Source organism: Lichenostomus cassidix, chromosome 18 (genome assembly GCF_008360975.1).
Source record: "Lichenostomus cassidix isolate B80296 chromosome 18, HeHo_3.0, whole genome shotgun sequence".
Lineage (NCBI taxonomy): Eukaryota > Metazoa > Chordata > Aves > Passeriformes > Meliphagidae > Lichenostomus > Lichenostomus cassidix.
Window position 1 is genome coordinate 10,753,850 of NC_139498.1, and position 24,787 is coordinate 10,778,636.

The 24,787-nt window shown below is 44.1% G+C and overlaps 1 protein-coding gene across 4 annotated transcripts in view; it reads right to left on the reverse strand.

Annotated features, from left to right (window-relative positions):
• Positions 1–24,787, reverse strand: part of MYH10 (myosin heavy chain 10) — a 95,784-nt gene that overhangs the window by 64,755 nt on the left and 6,242 nt on the right. For all 4 annotated transcript variants that reach the window (XM_085077990.1, XM_085077988.1, XM_085077989.1 and 1 more), the window contains exon 3: positions 15,657–15,813. In XM_085077990.1, coding sequence (XP_084934116.1) covers positions 15,657–15,813 — 157 coding nt within the window. The remainder of the gene's footprint in view (positions 1–15,656; positions 15,814–24,787) is intronic.

Sequence of the window (24,787 nt, forward strand, 5' to 3'; positions counted from 1 at the left end):
GAGGACATTTAAGAGGTAATGAAATAACACCAAGCTCTTAATTTAAGCTACATCATAAGACAACCCTTTGGTTTTAAACACAAACCAAAACAGGCCAAGTCCCATTGGAATTTACCACTTAATGCAGCTTGGATTTAAATATAATCCAAGGTCTTCAAGCTACACTGAAGCCCATAACATCCAAGTTGCACAGAAAAGATTTCATACAATATCCCTAATTTGAAAATCAGAGTTCCAGTCATGCAGAGTCTATGAATTTCAAAAAAATTATTTTCGGCTGATGAAATAACACTTTCTATAGACTAGGATATCCTTTTGAATAGAAGAATCTGGAAGCACGAAGGCAATACAACCTGATACTCCAAAAACTTCCAGCTTCAGTCTGGATCTCCCCCACTGCTGTAATTCAATTTGAGCAGCTGTTGATGTCTCGTTTCCTCTGCCCAGTGTCCTATCCCATTCCTCCCTGGAGCAGGCAGCTGACTGGACACATGCACAGTAGCTGATGGAACAGCAAAATTTAGTTTTCAACCAGATCAGCTCCCTGGTGGAGTTTGGAACAGAGCCAGACAAACACTGGAATTAGCATATGGAAAATGAGAAGCGCCTCTTGTGCCAGCTACTGAGGCTCTGGTCACCCTAAAGCCACTGAGAAGAGCACATTGCCCAGCTCAGGTGAGCTGCAAACCATCCCCAGCAGAAAGGGCCACCTCCTCCCATCCCCGGGTGTGAATGTCTCTCACTCCTGCTCCTTTCACCTCCACACAGGATCTCAGCCCCAGGTGAGGAGCAGCCAAAGCCAGCTCAGGGCTGGCAGCAGCAGCCACGTGAAACCCCTCAGACCACAGGGACAAACCCTTGGCAGAGAGGCCAAGGAGAATTACCAGAACACAAGAAAGGAAGAATTGAAGCTCTAAAAGTAATTTTTACCTACTCTGCTCTCCCCTCCCCACAGGAATTAGCTCTGGGGACAGCAGTTGGCAGCTCCTCAAGCAAACCTGGTGCTCAGCTGCAAAAGGGTTTTCAAAAATCCAGTCAGAATAGATCCTGATGTTATAACAAAATGCAGGAAGTTTTGACTGTCAAAATACAAAAACATCTGACTCCACAGCCCTTCATTCACTGAGCTATGGAAAGATATCCCCCACAACAGACTAGACCTAACAAACCCCCTGTTAACTCCAAGGGGAGGCTCCACATGTACATCAAACATTTGTTGGGTAACTGGCTCAGGCAGGATGTTCTGAAAAGTTGTAGTTCAAAGCTATGGACTCTGTCTACAAAAGAATTACAGTATTTTAAAAGCAGCTTTTCTCAAAAGCATGACTTTGTTCTGCTCTGGTCACACTACAGTCATTCATAACCTGATATAAGACAATCAAACAGAAAAGCAAAAATCTGTCTTCAAGTTTCCCACCAAAACTCAAAGGCAGCAAGATTTCAAGAACATGAACTTTCTCACAGAACAGAGATACAAGCACACAGATACCCAACCTCTACACCTGGCTTTGCTCCAATTACCCTTTACTATATCGATATTTTAACTACTGAAAATGCCCATATCTCTCTCTCATTATTTGACTTGGAATGAATGGAAGGAGCCATTTGGAGCTATCCCTGAGCAATCTGCCCAAAGCAGAAAGGCATTTTTTGAATTAGCACTCATTGATAAATCTATGAAAACAATGCCACACATGCCTTACCAGCTTTCAGCTTTAATCTACCTCTGATTACAATTCTTCTCAAACAGTAACTTTTATACAGACACTGACTGTCTCACAATCCCCTCATTTAAAGTAAGAACATGAAATAAGTGTGCCAAGGTGAAAAGGTTAAATCTAGCACAGCAGTGAAAATGTATGTGAGTTTTAACCTGGTTTCCCAACTCAGGCTGGAGAAAAAGCAATGGCCTACCACACATCCAGCCAGCAGAAAAAGTGTGGAGAGAAAATGGTTCTTATTTGCAGGTACAGCAAGGACTGCCCTTCCCCAAACTCAAGCACAAGATTCTTGTGGATCATTCATTCTGTCATAGCTTTTCCTTTTCCAGAGCAGTGACCAAGTGCCAGCCCCATTTCTGGAGCAGACATCAAAAGAATTCCTGCTTTTCTGGGGGGGTGGAGGAGGCAAGTTCCTTGATATTTCTCAAATGGGAGAAATGACTGGCTTTCTAAAAAGAGGCCCCGTGCAGGGGGAATGGAGGGTGCTTGTTTATTTGGAGGTGGTATTTCATCCTCAGGTGCCCAGGAGGAGCTCCCTGGTTCCCTGCTCAATAGCCTTGTTTGTTGTGGATGCAGGCTCCAAGGATCTGTTGTGTATGTGCCCTCTGCTGTAGGTGAACAGGCTCAGATATCAATCTATCCAAGGTCATTTAAAAATTGCATTCCTGACAAGTTCTGTGAAAACAGGCCAGTGCCGGGGGGAGAAAGAGCTTCCCACCAGCAAAGATTCTGCTGCTGCCAGAGCATTCCCAGGACTGGGTCACAAATGCTACATGACAAGAAAAGCACACAGGTGGTCCCACAACCTGCCACTCTTCAATTCCAAGCTTCCAATTCTTTTCTTTTTCCTATTTCCCTGCTGGACTGATAAGCATGGGAAGAGATCTGGTTACGGAGATGAAGCACGCCTTTTTAATTTGTGTTTGTCTTCAAAATGTTGCCTGGTTACTCCCTAAACTATCATCAAACACTTAGCGCTGTGAAGTGCCTTGCAACAAACACCTCTAACCAGAGCCAACAGGAAGAGTGACAGGCACAAGTTTGTTTGTTGGGCACCTACCTAGTCAAATGTGCCCTGACACACTGCTGGGCACCACGAGATTTCTGGTTATCCTGCATTTCACCTCCGCCTGCAGCTGTGCAATCATCTCCATGTGCAGCTCACTCCCTCCTCAGTGCAGTTCTGCAGCTTCCCAAAGCCAGGGCAGTTTGCAGGAATAAATCAGCATTGTGATCACAGTAACCCACCGAACACTCCAGGGAGCTTTGCACGAAGCAGAACATTTGCTAATAATATAAAGCTGACATTTCAATTTTGAACACCTAAATTTCACTGAGGTAAAACTGCTTAAAGTTTTAGAGAAGCTGAACCTACTACATGCCCGAAGTGTCTGATGTGACACTTTCAGCAGTGCTACAGGAGCTGGACAGTATCATTGTCAGGTTACCCTCCTTGGGAGGTTTCAGGTAACTAAAGGACGGAAACATCACAGGTGTCTCTAAGAAAGGTGAGTAGGGTCATTGCACTATTCTTCCAAAAGCTGGAAGGAACCTCTGGAAGTCAGAAATTTTCAAGGACACTTCAGGGGAAGCCATCTCTCTTGATGCACCTTCAAACTGCATTTATTTTTTTCTTCTTGCCTTGTCAGCATCAGCTTACTCATATGTTGGTCAGATTCTATATCCAACTCTTATTTCTTTGAAACTGACAAGCAATGAACTGGCAGAAATTCTCCTCCTTTGCCCTAAAACACGTAACATTAATTATACCAGAACAAAGACCAAATTCAGGTGCAGTCCACTCCTCGTGGGTATCCAGTGGTTTTAAGTCTTAGAATAGTATAATTTATCAGCTTTGCTTCATCAGTGCTCAGACACTTTTCTCTCAGAACACTGAAAGTCCCCAATACCGATCAGATATCAGTCCATAGAGAATTACATCAACCCTCTCCCTGCAGCCCAACTTCAAAGGCAGATGCAACAGTGCTGCTTTAAATCAATCAGCAGTTCCCAGCTCTGGGTGTTCACCTGGTATTTCCCACCCAGCCTGATACAGCACAGACACAGCCAGTGTCTCCTGCATTTCCTCTGCCTGTCTGAGACCTGTCAGCTCGAGCTGCCACAAACCCTTTTAACAAACCAGCATTTCACTCCTGCCTCTTACTGCAAGAGATCTCCAAGTCTGTAGTGATGGCTCAGTAAAACATCTCTTCACTCTGGGGTTGGACACTGATGTAAACACTTTATGTGGCCCTGCTATTTGTGAAGATGAAATAACAAAAGCTTTTATTAAAAAGGAAAAAAAAAAAGTGGTTCTATCCCTTCCTCTGGAACATTTGAGATAAATCACAACAGCCACACTCCAGGTTTGCTGCTGGCTGGTACATGAAGTTAATAATTAGCAGTGATACATAGCAGAGGTCACTCAAAGCCCAGTCATGGCTTATGATGCCCACTTGTTCCAGTGACCCACAGCACTGGATACAGGGATTTTTTGCATGTCTGCAGCACACGAGGTGACCACACTCATCATTCCCTCACCCAGCACAGCCCCAGCCCGGGAGGACTGAGCCAAGCTGTGAATTGAGACTATTTTAGAAATCACGAGTGAGGCATTTGCAACATTAGCTTGAAATTCCCCAAATTCCTGAGGAGAAAACTGTGACGTTCTCAGCACTGCCAGCCAGGGCTGAGTCAGCACAAGAGAACAAAACAAACAGGACTATGTCCTGCCCACCTCATGCAACTGGGGGTAGCTTCACCACATACCAGAGAGAATCTGAATTTTATTTTACTTTTTAGTCCCAATTAAATTTGAATAACCTTAAATATGGTTTAGTTTTCACTACCAGTCTTTCGCTACCTTTATTAACTATCATTAAGAGAAGCTTTAGTAGATGTAAGTTAGAAATTACAACAGAGCTGCTACATTTGTGAACAGCAGTTCATGGGTAACATGCTGCTCCCCTAACAAATTCAAACATGGGGTTATTTATTCAGCCTTTTCAAACAGGGGACTGCTGTCGTTTAGGAGATGACCAGAGCATACAAGGCAGCTTCAGGGAAAGCTGGCTGGGCTGTGTGAGTGCTCCTGACCCCACACTGCCATGCTCAGGGCCAGGCACAGTTTCTGGGCCCAGGTCACTGGCCAGGCCAAGGACTGGGTCACACAAGAGGGGTTAAAGAAGCTCAGCTGAACGGCAGTGACAATCCATAAGGAAAAACTCCTCCAACTGCCCCAGCCTGAGCTGCCAGGACTTGCTCCCTTACACCCATAAAGCTGCTGACAACACACAGGAGCAAATTTTTGCCTTCCTGATTTGGGGCTCCCAAGGAGCTCCCCAGGAGAAATGAAAATCCACACAGGCCATCCCTACACTTCAATTTCAGCTCTTATTTGCATTCTGCTTAGCAGTAACCTAAGATTAGTAGGAGCTGGCAAGCCACAGGCTGGACAAGGTTTATTTGGACTGCAGAGCACTCAGCATAGCAGTGGTTTCCATTCTCCATCAATCCTGCTTAAGTTGTTCTACTTCCCATGTGGAATAATTTTGTTTAGACAAAGATTACACTGTCAACTGAGACAACGATTCAAGGAGGCTCTTTAACTGTAAGATCTGCCATGTAAGCTCCCTCATTTAACTTTTGCTCTTGTCCTTTCCAAGCAAACAATCAAGCACAAACCACTTAACAAGACGGGCTGGGAACTTTCACTGCGGTGACCTCTTTCCCAAACTGATGATGCCTGAACTCGGCGAGTTTGGAGAGATAGCAAGTGTGACAACAGTCCCAGCAGGGGCAGTGGTTTGGTGTGCTCAGTACCACACAGGACACAGAGCAGCTCACACATTACCCCACCACAGTAATGGATGCCAGTACAGGCATCCATTCCAACACCTCAGCCTGCCTGCTGCTGGGCAATGAGTTGGAAGGATTTTTCTGATGCATATATCCTCAGTCCCACAGCAAGCCTTGTGACAAACACGGTTATGTGTAAATACTTTTCATCACATATTTGCTGCACAGACTCCTTCAACTGCTGCTCTTCAGCACTGGAGTTATTGCTTTTTCCAAGCACTGAACACCATAAGAAATTCCAAACCACTTTTCCAAGAGAACATGCAAAAGCCACTGCTACATTCCCATGAGATGTTTCAGGAGACAAAAGCTCCTGAGTTTTCATCACTTTACAGTCGAGACCTTGTGAGTGTGGAATGGTGCAGCACAACACACTACATGTGCAGTGTGTGTTCAAGCTGAACAATCATATACAATGAAGATTTGGGGAGGGTGGTGTGGGTATCTCAGATGAAGTGAGACAGCTCAGACACTAAAATCCTTTCCTCAAAAACCCCAATTAAATGTTACTTTTATTTTAAACACAAATTTGCTTTAAGTTTGATTCTGCACAGGTTTTAAAGAAGTTCAACAAGTCAGAGAACAAACACCACACTCCCACCCTCTTGAGCTTGAGTCATGTCTAAGTTCACAGTAAGTTCCAATTTAGCACAACCATTTGCAATTGCACAATATAAACCCATCCATCAGCTTTTAAGACAAAGTCACAGATCTCCTTTCCTTAGGAAGAAAGCTGTTGACCTTCATTTCTTTAAGGTCAAAAGACCTTTCACTCACATGCACTTGTGCATACACACAAGAATTTTCCTGTTCCCTTTGCCACTTCTCTAAACATGAGCATCATATATTCCTTCTGCTAGTTACAGAGGGAAATCCTTAAAATCCCCTTCTCTCTCCCCCTTGAGCACACAGGCCTGACACAAACATTATTTCCTGGAAGTACAAAGCACTGACACCCATCCAGCAGTTTCACAGCAGATATGCTGGTAACTGACGGAATCTTTCTCTCATGAAGGGTCACTGGTTACCAAATGGCTTTGGTTGTTGTTTTAACACTGTTTCCATCTAATAACCAAGTGTACACAACACTAAAAAGGGGGGTAATATCTCCCTGCTGAAGCAGGAGGGGAACAGGAGGAGCACCTCCCTCCCAACAACTTTTCCTCATCCATTTTCAACACCTAACACCGCCTTTCTTCCATCCTTAGTCTTTCTTTAGAAAAGTATGTGAAAAACAAGGGTAAAGGAAAGATGATAATTATCATAGAAACTTTTGACCCAGTAACGATGAACTCATTCCTGTACTAAAGGCAATAATATTTCCTTGTGGTTTTGTGAAGAAAAATTTAACTTCATCTTTTAAATCTCTTTCATTTGAGACACTGAATGTTACCATGAACAACTTCTGCTTTAAAAAGAGATATAATGCCATTTACCAGCTGCCTCTTGTTGGCCTGTTGAACACCTCAGAGCAGGAGATGGTACCTCAGTCCAACAGCAGACAATGCAAGGACTGAAAAGAGGAGATAAGGATGATTCCCCACAAGACTTTCATGGCAGCCACCAAATTCTCCCACAATTTCCTCATGCATGTATTCCTCACACTAGCTTTAAGCCCCCACTATACCCTGAGGCACAGACTATCACAGTTTAGCTCTGTTGTTAGAAAAATTGCTTCTTTTTGCTGTTTTGGACATGTCATCTGCAAATTCCAAGTAATGACTCTTTGTTCTTGCATAGGAAGAGATGGGTGGAGGAGGTTCACTATTCCCTCTGCCTGTGCAACTTCAGATTCAGATTTCTGTTACATCTGACCTGAATTGTCATTTCCTTACTGAAGAGTTTTGTTCATTCCGGTTGTTTTGTCAATGTCTCCTGTTCCATTTCCCCTTTGCCGAAAGCAGGGCAGGCCAGGGCTGCACAAAGTGCAGATGAAATCACAGAATGGTTTGGGTTGGAAGGAACCTTAGCAATCATCCAGTCCCACACCCTCCATGGACAGGGACACCTTCCACTATCTCAGGCTGCTCCAAACTCCATCCAGCCTGGTCTTGGACACTTCCAGGGATCCAGGGGCAGCCACAGCTTCTCTGGGCACCCTGTGCCAGGGCCTGCCCACCCTCACAGGGAGGAATCTCTTCCTAATCTCTAATTAAAACTTCTGCTCTTTCAGTTTAAATCCACTCCCTCATTCCTGTCACCCCAGACCCTTGTCCCAAGTCCCTGTGCAGCTCTCTTGGAGCCCATTTAGGCACTGGAAGAGGGTCTGAGGTCTCCCCAGAGCCTTCTCTTCTCCAGGCTGAATAACTCCAGTTCTCAGAGCATCATCCTGGTGCCTTCTCTGGACTGGCTCCAGCAGCTCCACATCCTTCCTGTGCTGGAACCCCTGAGCTGGAGGCAGCTCTGCAGGTAGGGTCTCACCTGTGTTTGTCCTTGACATGTACTGTAAGTCTATATATTATAAAAATATGACATTATTATAGATTGATTGTATGTATTATGAAAATAGAGAGAAAACGTGCCAAGTCTATGGTAAAAATGTTTCCTAGATTAATCCCTTTTCCACTTAGTCCTCACATTCTCTACCTGATTTACAACCATGGCTGACAGATGCATTTCAGTTTCCACAAACATTTCATCCCTACAGCTCCTATTTCAGCAGCAGCAGCTCCAACATTACAAAGAGAATTCATCCCCCCAGCACACACCAGTGCTCAGTGGGACACACAGAGCCTCACACCCCGTTTCAGCCTCCTCCTGGACACTGAGCTACAGTTTTGCACGTCAGGCTCTTGTTTTTGCTACCCAGCATAACAGTAAGTCAAGGATCCCCTCACAGCCCCCTCTCTTTCCCAAGATGTTAGTGAAAAAAATGCACAAACTAGAGGAATGCAGGTTCCAGAGTCTGCAGCAGTAACTCCCAAACCATAAAAAGCAGAAAACAATGGACAAGATTGACCAATCGTTAACCAGTTCTTTGCCTATACAAAGGCCTTTCCTCAAGCTGCATCAAAGGCCCCTTTGGTTAGGATTGTTATCAAACTCCCTTTGAGTACAGTGGTCTCCAGATTCCCAGATCTGAGCAGGACCCTCAGAGATGGCACCAGTAGCTCATATCTGGCTGCTCTGCTGCCAAATGCTCTGTGTGAAATGTTTCTGTGCAGCACAGTCCATCAGCTATTCCATCTGTGAGGTTCTTGCAGCTTTTCTATTTTCAGCATTTTTCTATTTACAGACCCTTCAGATAGTGATTTCCTAATATTTTCCTCAAATTTTCCACAAGAACTTCCCTGAGCAACTTCATAGCAGGCATACATAAAGAGGTAGACATCTATTTCTTCCTGCTTCTGGATTTTCCTTCTACACACCATCAGATGGCTTTGAAAAAGCTCTAGAACAGGATGAATTTGAATTCCCCAGGGTGATCTGAAAGCCACGAGTTTTTATTCACCTTGTGCTATGAAACAGATGCACACCACCTTGCAACTCTGGATCCTTGAGGAAGGCACATAAGGTCTGCCAGGAATTCCTAAGCAGCTAAGTACCTGAGAGCATCAAGTCTGGACAAGTGCAAGGAAGCTGGGGATACACCAAGATATAAATTGGCAGCTGTGTTGGTGATGTGACCCTGGGGTCAAAGACAAGGAGCAGGACACCAGCAGCCCTCACTTCTCCCCACTTGCTAAGGGATAAACACTGCTCTGCTGCTTGTTGCTTCCTTGCCAAAGGATAACAAAGAAATTTAAGTCAAGAGGACTGGGGAGGCAGAAGGAGCTCCTGCAAGTGCTGGCAGTAGCAGTAATGGCTGCACTCTTAGCTGAGCAGCCCAGAGGAATGCAGGCACGACTGACAAACCCCAGCTTTGTGCCCAGCACCCAGCAGGGCTCTCACACTGCCCTCCAGATCAGAACACATTGAAGGGCTTGTTACACCAAGGCACTGCTGCTTGTGCCTGTCATCTCCAGGCTTGAGCCAAGCAGAAGCGAATTATCCATTTCACAACTACCTAGAAATAAAAGGAGTTTAATTTAAACTAAAGCTTCAGTGCAGAAGCAGGTGCTGACTGAGTAATCGCACAAAATGATTCATCTCATGAATGATTTCCCAAGTTGGATGCACTTAGTCTTGAATTCCTGTCTGTAGGCACAGTCACAATTCAATTATGAGGCCAGCTTGCATAGCAAGTTTTAAAATTAAAGTCATCTCTGGGTGCTCAGAATATCAACCAAAAAAGCCCATGGAAGTGGCTCATCTATTGCAGCACTGTACTTCAGAAGTGGGAAAAAAATAACCAAGGCACTGAAGAAACTAAGAATTCCTTACATAACAATTATCATTCCTGTCTCATTTTTAAATACAAGAAAGTTACTGAAATTACGTAAAAAAATAAGTCAACCACTTCAAATACACTTCTAAGCAACTAAGCCTTAAGAAAGGGTTGTTTTCCTAATTAAGTGCCCAACCTTGAGGCTGAACAATAAACAGGGATCCAGTCACATTTTGACACAGAGAAGGACAAAGGTCAGTGAAGAACCAAAGAACTAAAACTTTTCCAACAATAACAAAAAAACGTTAAAAATACAGTTTCTAAATCTAGATTGTGGTACAATGAGATCAACTGAGCTTGTTCAATAAGTACTTGCAACTGATGCCATTCTGAAATGGCCAAGCAAGGTACAATAATTTAAATCATGACAACTTCTAGCCCCTGAATCACACAGGTTTAGTATCAAGATACAGAACACAAAAGTGAGGAGAAGATGAAATATTGCAAAACCAGTTCAGCTGACAGAAGTATTTATCATTTTACAGCAAATTCAAAAATAATGAGGCAGTAGACTGCTTCAGCACAATGGATTTCAGTTTTTTCTATTTCATTTCTTGCTTCAAGAATCTCTTTCCCTGCACTCAGCCATGAAGACACTGCCTGTTCCACTCCTGGAAGTGTACAAGCAATCTGGATGTTAATGGTATTGTCACTGAAGTATTTATATTCCACACCTGCCTGAGCAGACCAAGTGAAAGCCCAGAATTCTCAGTGTAACAATAAAGGGACCTGTAAAACCTTCACCTGGCATTTACCAAGCAGCCAGTTCTGCTGGGATCATCATCCTGAACTCTGTAACTCATTAAAAGCCCTTGGGGACCCTTTTGGGAAGTCGAGATGTAATGAAAATACCAAGAACATTAATGGCACATTTATCAGGTCCCATCTGCTCCTCACAACAGAGAACACCAACCATCACTCCCAAGACTTTTATTCTCAGAGCAATTTTTCCCTCTTCCACTTGAAGATTTAATAGACTTTTTCTTTTAAAGAGTTGTCTTACTTTAGTTTCAATTCTTTTCTCCTGTATCAGGGGGTGGGTATGCCTCCAAGGGAGGATTTAAATCAAGATTAACTACAAATATAGATCAATAAGATGTTTTTAAGAGAGAAGTATTGCACCTGTAGGCAGTTCTGGCTTCTCCAACACCAAGTGTTCCCTTCACGTCTTACGCTGTTTCCGATAAACCTTCTCTGCAACAGGATTAAAGGCAGGCCTAAAATATCAGAGCTAATTTGGTGCTCATCAAGATGTCCTCAGGGAAACAGGATAAAAAGGAGAGACTAAGCATAATTATACAGGAGTAATATTAATAGGCAAGCTGGGCTTTAGCAACAAAAAGTCAACAAGTTTTCCTTAATATTTCTTCCGAAGCACTTTTATGTCATTGAATAAAGAGACATAATAAAACAAAGCCATACTTCCTCTAGAAATGCAGTGGGAAACTTGGAAAGGAAGAGGGAAAAGAGAAAGTCAACTGTGGTAAAAGCACTAGGGAAAAATTTATGAGTGCTGCTTTTGCACAATCAAGTCTCCCTTGCTGGTAAAATATTGTCACAGACCTATGAGCCCTAGAGAATTCATTTTCTTAGGGAAAATCCTAGTCTGTGGCCAATTTTTATGGCCCATAATTTTCAGCAGGACTAAGGAACACTAGCAAGGCTTGCAAATTGTATAACCAAACAGAATTAAGGTCAACAGTGTCACAGGGATTAGGACACCAACTCCTTATGATCATGTCAACCAGCAGCCATGAAAACCTTTGTGGGGCCAACACCAGCCCTACCCCAGTGCTTCAGTCCATCACCCCTGGGATATGGGTACTCCCTGCTTCACCTCCTCCTTAGGGAAATGAAGGGAAAGTGCAGGAGAAATCCACTAAACCACCTGTGAAGTAACACCCTACTACCACAGCACTTTGAAAAATAATTACTGGGGGAAAGAGAGGGGAAATCCAGTCTGGAAAGCTGAATTGCAGGTTATTATCTTCTGCGGTCAGGCACTGGGTAATGAGTCTTTTCCTGAAGAGAAATCCTGACTGGCATAACTAGAATGCACCCAAGTCTTGCTTGCCTTAAACAAGACTACCTCCAACTCAATCTTTAATACAAGTGTTGCAGCAAAGGCAGCACTGAGGAGATCCAGCAGTGCCTGAGTTTTGCTGTTCATTGCAGAATTCACCCCAAATCCCTGTTGCCTCCCAGCTGCCCCACCACTGACCCGTTCATCTGCGGCACTCAGCCGTGGAAAACAATGCTGCACCTCCCTCTCTTGTGGCAGCTTGCAGAATTCATTCTGCTCCCTGGGGAACACCATTCCCCCTCCAAACTGGCTTCTTGGACCTATTCTGTGTGTCAGAGCTCTTCCCCCACCCTCTGCCCTCTGTGTTTGGCAAGCACTGACCCACATTGCCAGCCCATTCTTCCCCTCCCCAAAGGGCACAGGGAGGGCTGCCCTGGGCAGCCAGAGGGGCAGGAGGTCCCCCCAAACAGGAAATTCTTCAGGGAGCCAAGAACAGAGCAGGGTTTGATGGCACTCAGCAGTGCTTCCACACAGACCTTTCCCACCACAGCACTCACGAAGAACTGCAGGGATCCATTTGTATTCCCAGTTTGGGAATATTCAGAATGTTCCACAAATGTTTAAGACAAGGAATAACTATGGAGATGCACATGCACCAGTTCTGCTGACCAGAAAACCTTTTACTTTCATAATCTAAATAGAAATTTCAATTTTCTTATTTAAGCACAAATATTAATTTAAACATATGAAACCTCAGAACAGCAGAAACTGGAAGCTGAGCTGTGACTGTCCATGCTCTGAATTAGAGGCATGAAAGCATTAAGAGACTGAGTAACACTTTACTCACTGTGCCCAATTCTCAGCACAAAAAAAATGTGGTTTAAGAAATCAGGTTGCTCAGAGTCACAGCTCAGGTCCAGGTATCCTGTTCATCTCTGTAAACATTGTTCACAAACACCTGGAAATGAGTAGTTTGTGATTAGCTGCAAGGAAAATAAACATGATTATACTGCACAAAATACCACTGAATAGGCCAGGAAAATCCAGCCAACCACTGTCATTAATCTAAATTAGTGGCCAGGATATTTCTATTAGGGTAAGGCCATATTCTCCAAAGGAATTGCATTCCTATGGTTTCAATTTCAGGTTTGAATCCTAATAATTAAACTTCAGACGTCAAATACTGGAAACACAGCAGTCATCCATATCAAAAGAAAGCTATGGATATGCTGTACCAGCAGTAGCATGACTTGCAATAATACTGGAAAAACTCCTCTCCCCAGCCCTCTCTTTGCCATCCCAGCTCTATCTCCCAAAGCAGCTACGTGCACAGACAGGAACTGCAGAACAACACTTTTATAAGTATGTGTCAGTAACTTATCAGCAAAAGCATCCTGGCCAAGGATTATGGTGCAAAGAAATGCTTGCAGAGACCTCTGATGATTAATCTGAAGCATTTTGATTAACCCAGCTAGTTCTCAGTTAGAGACATATTTCTACCAGCCAAAACCTTCTGACAGGTATTTTCTGTTTCATTAGAGGCTGAATGCCTGCTAAACACAAGGCAGAATTAGAAGATTAAAGACATTTTGTACATTGTGTTAAAATATTTGATAGGAAAAACCTATCTCTCCTCACCAAATCCTGGGCACACTCAGTAGCTGACCTTGTGCTGCCACTGATAACCAGAAAACAAATGGAATAATGTAATAATTTTGTTAGGACAAATATTATTTGGTGCTCTAATGACTACAAAACCTTGGTTGTTGTAATTGCAAGTTTTATTTATATGGAGACAAACTCGGTTCCCTGAAGTGTCTCTCAGCATCAGGGCTCATCCCAAGACTCTGGAAGCACAGAAGGAGCAGGGTCAGTGCCAGAGCTGACACAAATCCTCACCATGACCAGCATTAATGCCTGTGCTGGAGTTTTAATTTATCCCTCAATGCAGTTGTGGAGACAAACCATCAATGGGGAATTCATTAACTCCTGCAAATGCTTCCTAAAATAAGCAGGGAGTGGCTCCATGCAGGTGAAGGGCACTAGAAAAACAGATTTAGTTACCCTTAAACATGTTATTCCCTAAATAATGGATACCATTGCATGGGTTTCATCTATTCTTATTCCAACCTATGCCTTTGTTTGTTCAAATGAAAACTCAGACAATCAAAAAGAAAGTAAGCACAGAGATTTGATACAAAATATAAACCTCCATACATCAGAAGGAAAGAAAAGAGGACTGTAACCAAACATACACCACCATGTGCATTTCTGTTAATTCCGTCTTCCAAGAATAGTAACATTTGTCCATGTAGCAAGATCTCCAGAGATACAAATCAGCACCAGCAGGGTATGTGAGCTAATATATGGAGCACCCAGAGTGTGCTAACTACTGACATTGACTTACTTTATTAGAGGACATTTGTCTCAAGAACTTCAATGTATTCTTGAGACCATTTCAAGAGGTGCTTTCAGAGTGGGAAGCCCTTAATCACAAACCACTTGAGACTGCTACAATGAAGCCTTTAAAATAATCTTGAGGTTTGCTCTGCTGTTATTGCACATGGATTTATCAACGGTCCTCTGACCTGTGCTGCTAGAGGCTGTTGTTCTGGTCAAGAAGTCAGAGTTTCTTTCACAAATACACATGAAAACAGAGGCCCAGATACCCACTGGGAAGCAGAACAACTCTTGGTGGCCTCAGTTCGCTGCTCTTCCCCTGCCTGTCCCTGCATCACCCCACTCTGCTGGCACAGTTCTGAGGAGAAAGGACACTCAGCAACCTGTAGTTGATTATTAAGCAGCCCCAAAGACAAAGTCACAACTGAAGAAACAAAGACTTGTGTGATGTATTGAAAGATATAAAATGTCTAAAAATAGTTAACATGTAAATGGTTGGTTAAGCTGGTAGCAGAAGCCAGCTTTTGCTCCGTTTGTGTGAAGTAGGTCAAACAGCTTTTCCCCTCCTTCCAGTCTCTCCACAGCTACAGCACAAAACACAGCAAGGTGTGCAGACCTGGCTCTTGGGTACACACACCTCTCTGGATACAGCATGCTGGTGTCCCCACACCTTTAACAGCCCCCTAAATATGAATCAATACTGGATAGTATGAGCTGTGCTTCCAGAATACTGTGTCAGAAATGCAACTGTGCAAGTTCAACAGTAGGTACTCATTTCAACAAAATTGTATCACATCAGATTCAGTTTTCATGTTTGTCCAGCACAGCCTTAAAGCCAAAATTCAAACCTCCCATAAACTCACCCTATTCTACTACAGCAATACATAAGTTAGGAGGAAAAAAAAAAAAAAAAGAAATTCCTCCAGGTTAAGTATTTCCCTGACCTCTTTTTGAACTCAAACATGCCATTGTTCCATTGTCACCTCAGATTATTTGTCAGCTGCCAAAACACCAACATTTTTATAGCTTTCTCTTTTCAATCACACTCTTTTACTCCTCCTTCCTCCACAGCCAGAGCACAACATCTTTTGAAATGAACCTTATCACTTTTTTTTTTTAGGAACAAAGTATTTCTGCTACAACTTCCACAGCACCAGCTGGCCCAGTACAATTGTGTTGGTGTCACTTTGCTGCTGCGCCTCAGCAAGTCACACAAACGTGATTCCTTAAAATTCTGATTCCATGGAGCTGGATAAGGAAACCCCAAGCTGTAGGTACATGAAGGAGCTGGCAGGTAGCTGTTCAATCCCCAGTGAGTGCTCCTTACCTTGCAGCATGCACCTGTAGGCAGACTCGGATATCGCGTAAATGTGCGGTGGCATCTCGTGGCGCTTCTTCCCTCTGTACATCTCAATAATGTTCTCTGAGTAAATTGGGAGGTTCTTGTAAGGATTTATAACTACACAGAACAGCCCTGAATAGGTCTGGAAAAAGAGAAAAACAACAAACATTTCTGTTAGTAAACAGTATTGAAATGGAGTCGTAAAGAACAGAAAGCCTTTTCACAGGTTCTGTAATATTTATCTTAAAACAAAATTGAGGTGCTTTTTGTAGAGCAACTCAAAGTACCTGCTATATTCAAATTATTGGTTTCTAGTTCTCTTAAAAGGCTCTTTAATTACCTGCATAAAAAGTAATTTAAAGATAATAAGCGTAGGTAAATTTCAAGAGGAGTATCTGATCTCTTTCCCACAGACATTTAAATCTCTCTTCCGTTTGCCAAGTTCCAGGCTTTATGGACACCTTTTGATGTTCAACTCCTTCAGTAAAATGTGCATTCCAAGGTATTTTCATTTTGAAGGAACTGATAATATCCATTGCTCTAGTAACTAATCTAGTTGAGGGAAGAGCCTATTTCAAACCACCATTATTTCTGTTATCCTGCTGTTTTCTCATATCTGTCCACCTTTTCTGCTCATCAGCCCTTCTCAATCCCACACAAGGGTCATTCCCTCCCCTGTCCCAGCCCAGCTGAGGGACAGTCTGGCCCTGCAGATGTTGCTCACTCTGCTGTCAGAGTGGCTTACCAGAATAACAAGGAACCAGCAGCAATTGTACATTGCTGATTTCACTGACTCCTACTGAGGCATTTCTGTTCAGCCAAACATGCCTCAAGTGTCACAGAACTGAGCCCACACTGAAGCAATGCCCACAGGGCTGCATTTCCCTGTGACCCAAGGACCACAGACTCCTCCAGTGAGTTCCATCTCTGCTCTACAGCAGTTATTGCTAAGGAAGTTATCCCAGGAACATCCCCAGCAGAAGAAGGAGCACAGGCAGCCACGGCCACGCGGTTCTGTGGGAGGGACATGAGCCTGGTCTGGCTGGGGATCAGAGGCTGAGCTCAGACAGACACTCTGCTCTCCCAGGCTGTTCCCTCATCCAAGGGATCTGGTTGGCTCTGGCCCTTTCAGCAGCAACCAGAATTGGCTGCTTTTAAGAAAGCAGAATCTCTCCATTCACTGTTATCTCCTCTCATGCTTGGGCAGAGTGTTCTTGGTCATTACTGAAATTCCCATTTTTACCAGCTCAGGAATGCAAGCAAGGCAGACCAGGTTTGGCAGAAATAGGAGGTATCTTTCTGAATATCAGGAAAGCCACGTTTCTTACCTTTGCAGGTTGAGAGGAGAAAAAGAATGGGGAGAATAAGCAAGACAGCATTAACAGCTTTGAGAGCCCAGAGTACTGAGCAGGTCACTCAGGATTCTTGTAATATTTGTTGATTTAAAAGAGTATTTCTGCAACATTGGTATGAACACAGCAGCTGAAAGTCCCAATCTGCCTTTTTTTTTTTTTTCAAAGTACAAAATATTCTATTAGGAGAAAAATGTGCCCCCCCTGTCCTTTCTGCACCTCCACCAGCTTCTGGAAAGACAGGCAGAAGGTGTTCTCTGAACTGAGTCCAGGAGCACCATCAGCAAAGAAAAAGAACTTGGTTTTAAGCCAGATATCCTGACATAGGGACATCTTATGTCCTTGTAGGAAAATACTCCCTCAGCTTTGGTGAGATCTGCTGGCTGATAAGAACTGCAGGGCCTTACCACCTAAACAAGGTATTTATTTCTCAAGAGAAAGGAAACAGATCTTATCAGGGCAACTGACCCAAGGATAAAGAACAACTTATCAGTCATTAACTCAACATAACATGGGTCTGTTGGCAAGTGGGCAGTTCCTCCCCAGCCTCCTTTCCTACCACTGTCCCTCTTGCCAGGATCAGTGCTCTTGCCCTCACTTTCTGACGTGGACACTGCTGCAGACAAATTTCAAACAGAATTGCTTGGAACCAGAAGCAGTTCCCTGCTCGAACTCATTCATGGTCACTGGTGACACTGGAAGGGAGGGAAGGCAGGACAGTTATTTTAACAGCTTGGTACAACCGTCCAATGAGCCAATTAACTGGTGAACAATGGACACCCCATTCTAGCCACCTTCCCTGTGCTCAGCTGAGGTCACCCACAGCCATCTGGCAGCACCACCAGTGACATGGAAGCACTGAGAACAGCCACAAGCCTGGTTTCCAGTCTAGGCTTCAAATGAGGGTCATCAAAAGAAGGATAGGTTTACTCAGCCCACCACAGAATCACCAGCTCAGAGCCACAGAGCAGCACCTCCCCTGTGCTCCTCCAGTGCAGCCACAGCTTGAGAGGGAGACCTGGTTGTTGCTGACTGCAGGGGAGAGCTGGGCCTGGGAAAGGAATTCCCAGAGCCAGAGTCCACTCCAGACCTGTCCCAGCAGAGCTCTGACCAGTGCCATGGCACCAAAACGTGCTGAGGCCAGCAGAGCTCTGCCCTCCAGGAGGGCTCTGGACTCTCACCCAGCAGCACTCTGAGCCCTGCTCTGCTTTGCAGCCACTCGCTTCAAAGATGTGCAATTTACCCCCCAGGGCTGCTGTTCCTCCTCTGAGCAAGGACACAATTCCCAAACCAGAGACTGGTGAAGCTGTAAGGGTATTACAGCAAAACCCAGCTACATTGGCTACCCTCTTGCAACAGCCACACTTCTATTTCTCTGCAAGGTCATCCAAAACTTTGACCAGTTGTTTTCACTTTTTATTTTCCCAAGGGAAAGCTGTTGTTTTTTCCCCAGAATCACTGCCCTTCCCCAGACAAGAATAAATTGATCTGGTAAGTAATTTTTTAAAAAAAGAAATTTTAAGTGCTAGGACAGAACAGCTCTTTGGAGATTATCCTTCTCTCCTCACCCCAGTTGCTTTGGCATGTTTAGTTTATTTCCCCAGCACAGACATGGACTAAATGTTACTATTTAGCTACAGAAAGAATTAAGAACCTAGAAAAACTTAACAATCCTTCAGACCTCTATTGATAATACCTAACCTGGAAGCCTTTCCAGGCTATCTCCTGAGGCAGTAATTGGATGAACCTGTGAAGGACCAGAATAAGCAAAGCTCGATGCCAACAAAACTTGGCCAATCCAGAGAGTATCCTGGGCAACTGCAAAGGGTTAATTGATGAAGCTTCATATTGAACAGGGCCAAATTACAAGTTATGAAGCACAAAATTCAAATTTCACCAGTGCTGGGGTTCACTGATTTGAAACTAAATCTAAAGGATATGCTTTTATCCCATACCATTCCCTCTGTGCCATGACACAGCTCTTTGCATGTAGCACCTTGAACTCCAGCACCTTGATTTCCTGCATATTTGTTACCCAGTTCACTCTCCTGCTATTTCCCTGCAGAATCTTAAAATGAGACCCTTTTCAAACCAGCACCACCCTGCACAGCCTTAATTTTTACACAGGAAGATGGAACTGAATTTTTCCAATTTCCTGTCATCTACTGCAAAAAGCAATAGATGAACATATTGGTGGGCTGTCTTCATGGCTTGGTAGGCAAAGAAACACAGAAAGGATGCTTTTAATGAGCCAAATTTAATTTAATCGGGAGGGAGGCAAATGGTACCAGAATCTTGCCCAGCTATTTTATAACTGTAAGTCTCACAGTACATCACTGTGCCTAATGCAGCAGACTGCAGGAAAGGGCTTTTGGCATGGAAACCAAACACACAAAAAGTGGAGATTGTTTTAAACCCCTCAAAAAGCTTCCTGGTGAGCAGCCACAGGAGGAATTATCAGGAATACGTACACATCTGCTTAACAAATGGACATCCTATTTAATGAATAGAATCCTGCACTGTGTGGACTCTGATGGAATTGTCAGGTGGGAATAAGAGCTGGGATCAGCACTGGTGAGCTCCAGTGACAGCCCAGTCTGCATGGAGAAGCAGACTTCATTCCTTTTTCAGCTGACAGACAGGATGTGTGTATCAAGAACTGAAAGGCAAGCAAAGATGCTGATTCACCTTGGATGATCAGCATGGATCAGCTGCAAACAGCTGGCTGTTTAAAACACACATTTCTGCTTTCCCCAGAATAGGCTGCAGACAGGATCAACCCACAGCCATAGGACACCCTGGAATGCACTCTGCAGGCAGGGCTCCAGGCACAGACAGCAAAGGAGAGCTCTGAGAGAGGTTTGTTATACAAGCTCTCCTTCAGGACACTAAATGTGCAGTTTGAAGGTTTCCAGATGCCTACAGCCTGTATCCAGTAGTTCATCATGTAGTAATTTGGGTTCTGCTAAGCTGTCCCAGCCTGCAGAGCTCAGGATCCTGGCACTGGCCTGTTTCAAACTCCAGTCCAGCCCTACATCCTAGGAGGGAGGTGGGTTTAAGTGAACAACTGGCAAACAGAGTGTTTTATTCCCAGGTGAAAACACACAGGAGTTCAGGCTCCAAATCTGGAGTGTTGGCTTTCATGGCCTGTCTTCCCTTAAAACCATATCACCCCTTCCCTGTGCATACACACATGGAGGAGGTTAAGGGTAAAAGGTTAAGGGTAAAAATCCCTTGGATTACCAGTTCCTGTACCCAGGAATAAGCTGTTATGTCTCTTAGGTTGGTCTCTTCTGCCATGACATCAAAAGACCTCTTCAAAGCACCACTTGAGAGCACATTAGCAAGATGCAGGTACAGTTTTGGCATTTGAAACAATCAGTTTGCATCACCCCAGTACACACTTAATGTTTATCTCCAACTCTTCAAATATAATAAGTGACAGACTCACTCTATTACTACATAAATAATTAAGCTAAAGTAAGTAAACATCTAGACATCTTTCATTATTACCTGAAACGGAAACCAGCCATTCCCAGCCTAGCAAGCAATACATGTTTTAAGCAGTATCCCGTAACTAATGGAGTAGAACACATTCTCCAGGCTGATAAATTGCTCCATCAGAGCCTTTTCTTGCCTGGTTTCACTTCCAGGGGTTACAAAACCCACCTTTCACACTCCAAAGCTAGACATGGTTTTCTCACCTAGCACCTTTTCTCCCTGAAGTTATTCAATTGAAGCCTTAAAGAAGGGCAGGCAGCTCTTCAGTCTCAGAGGGGATGGAGGTGAGGTTGTGTCCTGGGGTGGGTACAACATTAGGAATCAAAGGGTGTCCAGCAAGGGTAAGGAACAGCCTGGGAACCTCAGGTCAGAGAGGCTGAGGGATGAGAGCCAGAGATTCACTCAGGGCAGCTGAGGAGCAGAATGAGAAAGGAAAGCAGCATAACACATACACCAGCTATTAATGAAAAAGCTCAGCCCACACTGTAGATGACTTGTCTGTGGATGTTCTCTACAGCTGAAGCTGAGGAAGCTCAGCAGAGCTGAAATTTCACATTCAGAGCCTTCAGGTGATGTGCTCAGAGAGAAAACCCCCCTTAGCTCAGCAGTGCAGGCTCTGCCCTGCTCTGCCAGCTCCTCCTCTCACACAGACACACTCAGGGTCACAGCCTGAGCTCAGACAGAAGGGCCTCAGCCACAGCAACTGCTCAGAGCTAAAACATGAGCTGAGCTTGCACCAGGGCCAGACAAGTATTAATATCCTTCCACAAGGCTCCTGGAGAGCTGCATGTTGGAGCCTGACAGCTTTACAGCAGTTGTGACACAGGCACAGGCTGGAGGGGTGTCCTGCAGCAGTGTGCTGACCTGAGCACTTGAACAGGACAGTGCAAACTGCTGCTCCTTTTTACTCTCTTCATCTACCCTTTTTTATAGAAACAGAGTTTGAGAAAAACATGCACCTTTTCATACCTCTGCTTCTGTGAGGGCAAGGAGGGCATTGATTCACTTCCCTCAAGTCACTCAAATATTTCTAACCCTGCACAGAATTCTCTCAATTTGATCACATTTAGGAGTCTTCCAAAAATCAAGAGTTAACATAAAAAAAAAGTTCTTGTGTCAGACAGCTGCCTCCAAGTCAGCAGTTCCACCAATGTGAACCCCAGCCACACACTGGGTATTAGATCCAGTGACTGGTTTGTGGAAGGAAAAAAATGGAATTAAGTAACAAACTCCATTTCTTGCAGGTTTCTTTAAACCCAATCCTTGACACTCGGTAACGTGAAACATTCCCAACTGGACCAGCAGGAAAATTAAAGCAATTAGAACACAGATGCTTATATAATACCACAGATTGTTCTAGGTTACACTCAGGCCTCACAGGAGGCAGCAGCTTAACAGAAGGAACAGCTTAAAGACAGCTCCTCCAGTGCAGTGCTGTAAGAGCTGCCACCCACAGCAGGCTCTGCAACTGGGGACTATGGCATAGTTCTCATTCTTTCCCTCTTCTGTTCCAGTGAAATGGAAAGTACATTAAAAATGAAATAACAGGGCTGCAGACCCATTACGGAGGTAACACTTGCAATTATCAACAAATACCTGCTGCAGTATTTTATTTGCACAATAGTGAGCACGTTCTCACTGGTGGAAAGAAAACCCAGTAGTGCTGTGCCAGGAGAGCAGAACCAGCAGGAGGCTTCCAGGAACTCTCAGCCTCACATAAACAGCTTCCAACGCTTTTTCAAAAGTCTTAGCTTAAAAAACCAAGGGGGAGTGGGCAGGGAAGATAATGCACAGTTCACTGGAATTTGGGAGACTCTGAAGCTGCATCTAAGCCTTTCCTCAAGCTTCACCAGCTTTTTGTCCTTCCTGAAGGAACAACAAAACCATTCAAAACCTGACCTCCCCCACAGCACACACACCTTGACTACCTACCCCAGCTGGCAGCTCCTACCTGAGCACCCAAACACAGCCCATGGGCTCCCCAACATCCCCCACAGTCACACGTGCCAGAGGCCATCTGGATAACTGGCACAGGTTAATCGAAGGCAAGCGCTTGAGAAATTCTATTCATTTTAATCCTTCTGACTGAATGAGGTCAGGAAGCAGTTAAGGAGTAGCTGCAATGATTTATGGGGGTATCAGAAAGCCACACATTCAACTGTGGGCAAGGAACCTCCTCCAGGAAAGATGGGCCTAGAACAGATCTGTGGCAACAGCAACATTTTTTAAAAATAAATGACTATAAAGCCCACTGAATTTGGAATACCTTAGCTTTTGCTGCAGCCTAATTACACCCTATGTTTGAGTGAGCAATTCCTTCATCCCATCCTACTGCAGTGGGCACAGGAGTGGGAGATTCTGACTGCACAACACAGACTTCTGGTCTGGACAGATCATCTTCCCATGAGAAAAGACACTCAAAGCCGAATGCTTATAGACCAGCTGAGTGGGAAACGTGCCATTTATCCCAGAACTTTTCAGATGATCACCTGCACTCACCAGTCAGACCATTAAAACACAGCCATCTGCAGCTCAGATGTTTGGCTTCCCTGGAAAATCAGTCCCTTGTGTCAAACCTGTACAGGAGCCACCCTGCTGGTGTGTTCTGGAGCTCTTAGGAGAGACCCACCAGGTTTGATAAAACATTGCTCTTCACGAGAGGTGCATACAGTGATGATTGTAAATTTAAAATATGCTTTAAAAGTGGGATGGAAGGCTCTTTCTTGCCATCAGAAGAGTTTTTAAATTGCTGGGGAAAGTGTCACCTAGCCCTGACTTAGAACTATTAACAGTTATTAGCTTATTCATTCTAATTCCAGCCAGGGTGTGCAATATGAAGTACAAGCTGCATTCTACTGAAGTAGAAATTAGGTATTTACATTCCTGATCCATGCAATTACCTGCATTTTCATCAACAGAAGTGCTTTTCATAGTTTTTTTAACCTCCTGGCTAGATGGGGCCTCTGAGCCACCTGGACTAATGGAAGGTGTCCCTTGCACAGCAGAGGCAGCAAGGAGATGAACTTTAAGGTCCCTTCCAACCCAATCCACTCTGGTGTTTTATGACTTAAAAATTCAAAATACTACGAAAACTTCCACCCAGAATGCTGCCTAACAAAGCACTGAAACATTACATAGAGTGTTTAGGAACAACTTTGCTTTTTGCAGCTCTGGAAGTGGCATAGCTTGTGTTAAAAGTTGTATTGAGTTCATAAGAAAAAAATATCTTGCTTTTAAAAGTGAAAAAAGGACTAACCAGCCACACTCTCTCCCACATGATCCATCTTTGGTGATCCATCACCAAAATGGTAGAAAACTACGTACATACTTTTAAAAAAATACTGACAAAGTTCTTTCCTTCAGATCAGCCATATGAGTCAAATTAGGTAGCAAACTCTGAGTAGAAGCCTAATTTTGAACATAACTGACATGCCTGCACATGAGCTTTCTGAATAGACTGAAGCTAATAAATACAGTTAATAGTTAATACAATTGAAGTGTAGAGAGATCAAAATGAAGAAAATACCTCTTCCTACACCAAAAATTCCTTTGCAGCTCTCAGACTTCATTAGTAGCTCTCCAAAGCACCAACCATCTCTCCCCTCTGCATTGCAAAGTGCAGCATCTGTCCTCCTAGCACTGCATTTTCAGACTAAATCCTCCTTTTCATCTCCCCTGCCACTTCCCAACTCTTCCCAGCAAAACCAGAGACCCATTTCAAGGGTCTCCCATTCCCAGTCGCCTCTCCAGCTGGGTTTCAGACCCCCACAACAGCAAAGTGACACCACAGACCCCTGAGCCACAGCAAAACTGCTCCTGAGCCACCACAGCACAGCAGCCTAAGAATCCCAGTCAGTCTCTACCTGCAAATGCTACACTGGAACATGAAAAGTTTGGAAGCTGCTTCAGGAAAAACCCCAAACCTCATGAAGGGAAAGTTACTAGAGCAGTAACCTTGTCTATCACAGCTTGTGACAAAGAATTAAGTCAAGTGTGGCCTTGAAAACTTGGCAGCATCCATCCTTAACATCCACTCTTTCCAGTGGATTTCATTTCTCCATTTCATTGCTTGATTCAAAGACTTCTTCCCCTCCATGAAATCACCTTTTGCAGACACAACTTAAGCACAAACCACACTCTAGGGTTGATATCTGGAAGCCTCCACAGTAACATTTTACATGCAGAACTTACAAGAATAAAGATGTTTTCTCATTCAAGGGTAGAGACCTCAGTGACACAAAACATCTGACTAAAACTACTCCT